The sequence below is a fragment of the Galeopterus variegatus genome, unplaced genomic scaffold (assembly GCF_000696425.1).
Source record: "Galeopterus variegatus unplaced genomic scaffold, G_variegatus-3.0.2 Scaffold80, whole genome shotgun sequence".
Classification (NCBI taxonomy): Eukaryota; Metazoa; Chordata; class Mammalia; order Dermoptera; family Cynocephalidae; genus Galeopterus; species Galeopterus variegatus.
The window spans coordinates 682,654-688,488 of NW_007726191.1; the positions used below are offsets into that span (position 1 = coordinate 682,654).

A 5,835-nucleotide genomic window follows, 5' to 3' on the forward strand; every position below is an offset into this window, starting at 1 on the left:
GTGAGGCGCGGGGTCAAAGCCGGGCGGAAGCGGGGCGGGAGCAGGGGTGGGGAGTTGGGGCGGGATGTGGCGGCGGTGGCGGGTCGACTTTGGCTGGGCGGATCGGCGCCGAGACACGAGGCGGTTACGGCCAAACGGTCCCCGCGCGCGGGATCTGAGGAGACTTCTCCAGGAGTGGGGCCGGCTCCTCACTCGTTCCCTCGGCGCTGGGCCTCCCGTCTCCTCATCCAGGCCCCTGTTCCTTCCTGCCCTCTCCCCGCCGGCGCGGCCCTTGGTGCCCCACCCGCGCTTCCTGGTCCGGCCTGACGCTCGCTCGAGGCGCGACGGGGAGCTTCGCGGTCGCCTGAAGGGCCTGGCCCGCTCCCCGTGAGCTCTCGTTGGGAATGGTGTTTCGTGTTGCGCCGGGCCTCCTCCCTGCAGCTTGTGCGCTCTTTCTTCGCGCGCCCGTTCGTTCTTTCCTGCTTTGATGCCGTCAGCCGACATCCCACATCCTTCGGGAGGTCCCAGGCGCTCCGCTAGGCTTTCGGGACGAGGGGATGAAATATTAGATCAGAGAGACACCGTTCTCACCGGGCGCTCACGAGCGCCGGACGCTGGAGAAGCGCTTCACGGGCGTTCTCCTCTCAGCTCCGTGAGGCGCCTTCTAGTTCACAGGTGACTCAGGAGCCCGACGCCCAGCGGGCCGAGTGATGAGGCGAGGACTCAGAGCCGCGGGGGCGACTCCAGCGCCACGGCTCCGTCACCACACCTCCACCGGCAGCGTTGCAGTCTGAAGAAGCGTCTGCATTCTCCCCACCGTCCTCCCGCCTAGACAGAATCAAACATCCCCGTCGCTTATTGTTCACTGTGCCAGCCATGTTTGCCCCACTTTTTTTGTGTTGTTTCCTTCTGTGTCCTCAACACCCAGAAGAGCATGTGAGAGACTCTCAGTAAATACTCATTGCACATTGCGCGTCTTCTCTGGTACCACTTCCTTCGCCTCTCAGCTGGAAGGGAGATTTTCTTCTTTGTTTTTGTTTTTTTGTTTTTTGTTTTTTTTTTTGAGATTTTCTTCTTTGGACTCTCTACCTCGTGAGGACCAGTTTGGTTCCAGCCTTTATATCAGGCATGTAGCGTTGTGGTCACTGTGCCTTCCTTTTCTTAGGACTGTTTCCTAGTCATTGTAGGGCCTCGGTAACTTTAGCTCCTGCAGGGTAAGGCGTGTTCTTTAATCAAAGAGACAAGCACTGGCTTTCCAGCGTGCTTTGGTTACCCTAGGGGACCTACCACACTTATCCCTGAAGATGGAATTTCACTGACCCTAGGATTTCTAGGCCCTGCTTTGCTCATGGTCTGTATTTGTAGATCTTTGTTTTAGTTCTGGAAGGCATATTCCAAATCGGTTGCGCTTAGCAGCAGTTTTGTGTTTGAAATGCCTAGAGGTCTGGACTAAGAGAAAACTTAAATTCTGTTGCTGGTGCCTGCTGATTTCATATGACCTCAGACAGGTCACCTCATCATTTTGAACCTCTGATTTCTCCAAATGTGAATCTTTTTCAGGGGAGAATTGAGGTGGTGTGAAGCATGTTCTTGTAGGAAAGTCATTGTGTGTGTTAATATGACTTGACACTAGTTAAAAGTGGAATAATGCTCTTTAAATCACTCAGAAGTTTGGGAAGGTCACTCAGGGTTTGACAGAAAGTCAGTTTGGATATTGGCATTTTTGGGTATGTTGTGCTCTTCAGTTAATGTGTTTGTAGAAGTTTGAGTGGCGAAGGTGTGCTAAAAAAAAATAGAACTGCAGTTTGAGACGCTTTGGCTGCTGAGCTTAAATCTCAGTTAACAGAAGACAGGTGTACCTCATCTGTCAATCAGGGCATCCATGGATAGTAGTTTCTTTTATTTATTATTTCCATGTGGATATAACTGTGTTTCTCAAAAGAACGATCTCATCACGGTAGCTTGGTTGTCTCAACTTTCTACCAAAAAAAGGACTAAATTGTAGAAACTGTTATCCCTAACCTCCCAGTAGCTTTCATGCAAAGATTTCCAACCAATGGGATTTCTCTAAGGAAGATAATTTCCAGTCTCCATTAACTCCATCTGTTTCAGAAATGCAATTCCAGGGCCGAGCCTGTGGCGCACTCGGGAGAGTGTGGCGCTGGGAGTGCAGCGACGCTCCAACCGCGGGTTCGGATCCTATATAGGAATGGCCGGTGCGCTCACTGGCTGAGCGCGGTGTGGGCGACACCACACCAAGGGTTGCCATCCCCTTACCGGTCACGAAAAAGACAAAAAAAAGAAATGCAATTCCATGTTGTCTCCTAGAACATGGGACTGATTAATAAGTTTTTTTCTTTTTTTGTAAAAGATGACTGGTAAGCAGATCTTAACCCTTGACTTGGTGTTGTCAGCCCTATGCTCTCCCAAGTGAGCTAACCGGCCATCCCTATATAGGGATCCGAACCCGTGGCCTTGGTGTTATCAGCACCACACTCTCCCAAGTGAGCCACGGGATGTCTCTAATAAGATTTTTTCTTTGAGGCAAGTTATTTAATTTTTGTGCCTTAGTTCCCCCCCCCAAATACTTAGTTCAAATTTATTTACTTATTGTGCAAATAAATGAGAGATGTAACATAAATTTAGTTTCTTGAAAATAAACGAGGATACTTCAAAAAGTTTGTGTAAAAATGGAATTGAGGGCCGGCCTGGTGGCGCACTCGGTAGAGGGTGGCGCTTGGGAGTGCAGCGGTGCTCCCGCTGAGGGTTCGGATCCCATATAGAGACCGGTCCGCTCACTGGTTGAGCATGGTGCGGGCACGACACCGAGGGTTGTGATCCCGTTACCGGTCATGAAAAAAGACAAAAAGGAAAAAAAAAAAAGGAATTGAACTATAACACCAATCTTTCATGAACTTTTTGAAGACCCCTCATATATGGAAAATATTTCCCTGAGGCTTTAGATAGGACATCAAGGTTCCAGCCGTATCTATTGTGTCTTTTGAGAATTACCTGATTCAGGTCCCAATTTGAGGTGAAATCTTTCCCCTCTCCCTGATCAGTTCCCAGTGATCTCTCTTCTCCGACTCTTTGTCTTCTGTATGGTTATATTCCTTCCTTATCTCTAATTGTTATATCATGCCATTTAGTATTTTCTTCCTTTTTATTGATTGTGTAATGTGTGTTTAATATCCTTTGTCATTCACAACACTAAGCTTATGAGCATCATGAAGGTCTTAGATTTATTTGTATCCTCACTATTCCTACACCAGTAAATGTGTAAGAATTCAGGAACCCATGACGTTTATTTCTACAAGGATTCCCTTCCTGATAAACTACCATTCTTTTATTCTGCCTTCTCTAGGCACTTCTGCATATATTATTTGTTTTTTCTTTTTTTGTGACCGGTAAGGGAATCGTAACCCTTGGCTTGGTGTCGCCCGCACCGCGCTCAGCCAGCTAGCACACCGGCCATTCCTATATAGGATCCGAACCCGCGGCCTCAGCGCTCCCAGCGCCGCACTCTCCTGAGTGAGCCACAGGGTTGGCCCTAAATTACTTGTTTTTTCTAAATTTTTTGTTTCAATTAGATTGCAGGTCTAAAAGGGACTCATCTCATTCTCCTTTGATATTTGTTCCTTCAGCATGTATTTTTTTGAGCCCCTCGCATGTGCCTGCCATTGTGTTAAGGGTATGGTCTGTTATTGTAAAACAGAAAGCTTCACTTCAGCTGATGTCATTGTTGCAGGATGAATTCTTGGGTGCAGCTTGAGGTAGTGTAATGTAATGTCAGGTAGTGTAATGTAAAGCTCTGGAGTCATGCAAACCCTGGCTCCATTATATATTATCTTTGTGACCTTAGGCAAGTTACTTAACCACTCTGAAACCTCAGTTTCCTGTTGAGGTTACAGGGATAATAAATAACATAATAAATAATGGTCTCTGCCTCATAAGTAAGCTGTCAGTATTCAGTAAGACAAAGTGTTAAACTGTCGCACAGTGCCTGACATAACTGCTCAGTAAATGTTGGCTATTCTTGTCATCAAAAATTCCTGCTATATACACAATGGAATACTACTCAGCTATTAAAAAATGATGTCCTATCATTCGCAGCAACGTGGTTACTGGAAACTATCATGTTAAGTAAGTCAGGCACAAAAAGACAACTATCAGGGCTGGCTCGTGGCTCACTTGGGAGAGTGTGGTGCTGATAACACCAAGGCCCTGGGTTTGGATCCCATAGAGGGATGGCCGGTTAGCTCACTGGGAGAGCGTGGTGCTGACAACACCAAGTCAAGGGTTAAGATCCCCTTACCGGTCATTAAAAAAAAAAAAAAGTGATCTAGTTTAGGCATATAAAAGCCTAAATTTATAAATAAATTATAAATTTGTTTTCACTAATTTTGATGTACTCTTAGCTGCATTAGAAGTTATGAGTGTTATATGTAATAGGAATCTAATCAGTTTTGTGCAAACGAGAGGCTACCTTTGGTAAAGAAAAAATATATGCCTTTTTTTTTTTTTTTTTTTTTAAAGATGACCGGTAAGGGGATCTTAACCCTTGACTTGGTGTTGTCAGCATCACGCTCTCCTAAGTGAGCTGAACGGCCATCCCTATATGGGATCCGAACTCATGGCCTTGGTGTTGTCAGCACCACACTCTCCCGAGTGAGCCATGGGCTGGCCCAAAATATATGCCATTTTTAATAAAGTCTTGCCTTTATTTTTTGCTAATTCAGATTTATCAAACAAGTTAGAGGATAATTACTACCATTATAGAAGACATGCTTCCAAAATTTTGCTGTAAATTTCTTTCTTTCTTTCTTTTTGGCAGCTGGCTGGTGCAGGGGTCAAACTCTGGACCTTGATGTTATCATCACCATGTTCTAACCAACTGAGCTAACCAGCCAGCCCATAAATTTCTTTAAATAGTGAACTTGCCTCTATGTTTTTAGTTACTTATGGCTTGCTTTCTTCATACTTATTACCCATGCATTATCAGTATAAAGGGATACATTTGTTTCATTAACTGGATCTAGTCTCCTAATTATTTTTGAACAGTGAATACTATCTTATTATCAGAGAAATGATTAGTGATTTCTTTGTGCTGTTGTGGGAGTTGGTAGCTATTGATTTAACAGAATTGAAGTTGCTGTCTTCAAGCATTTTCCTTTAGGAAAGAAATTTATAATTTTTTTTTCCTTTTTGTCTTTTTTACTGACATATTCTAAAACCTGTGCTCATTACCACTATATAATCAACTCTAATGTCATCCACCTTCTCCCCGATGCCTTCTCCAGTAAATCTTTTCAGTGGTGAACATTCTTTATAATTCTTTATAATTGTTGGAACAGGGTGGAAGAAGAAAATATGCAGGGAACCCTAATTGTGTGTGGGAGTGTATATGCATGCTCTCTTAGTGTGCAGGTGTGCAGAACTCTGGCTGTGCTGACAGTGCTCATAGGAGGTTAGCCATGATATTGAAGGATTGGGAAACAGTGACAAGTGTGGATGAAAAGGCCTGGTCCTTGGCATGGCTTGGCTTCTGGCAGCTTCCTCAGCATCATCTCCAACTATGCTTTGTCTTGTTTAGTGTCATTTCCTGTTGAAGGGCCTTTGCACATGCTGCTGCTTCTGTTAGAACATGTTTTTCTTCTCTCTGTCTAGTGAATAGCCACTCATCCTTCAGTTCTCAGTGTAGGCATTATCTAAATCAGACACATTTCCTTCAGTGCTCTTACCTCATTTATAATTATCTTTTTATTTATATTTTATTTTTTTAAAAGATGACCGGTAGGGGATCTTAACCCTTGACTTGGTGTTGTCAGCACCACACTCACCCAGTGAGCAAACCGG

At 44.9% G+C, this 5,835-nt stretch overlaps 1 protein-coding gene across 1 annotated transcript in view; it reads left to right on the top strand.

Moving 5' to 3' along the window:
• Window positions 1-5,835, top strand: part of NUP188 (nucleoporin 188kDa) — a 59,527-nt gene that overhangs the window by 597 nt on the left and 53,095 nt on the right. The window contains exon 2 of the mRNA XM_008579660.1: window positions 232-366. Coding sequence (XP_008577882.1) covers window positions 232-366 — 135 coding nt within the window. The remainder of the gene's footprint in view (window positions 1-231; window positions 367-5,835) is intronic.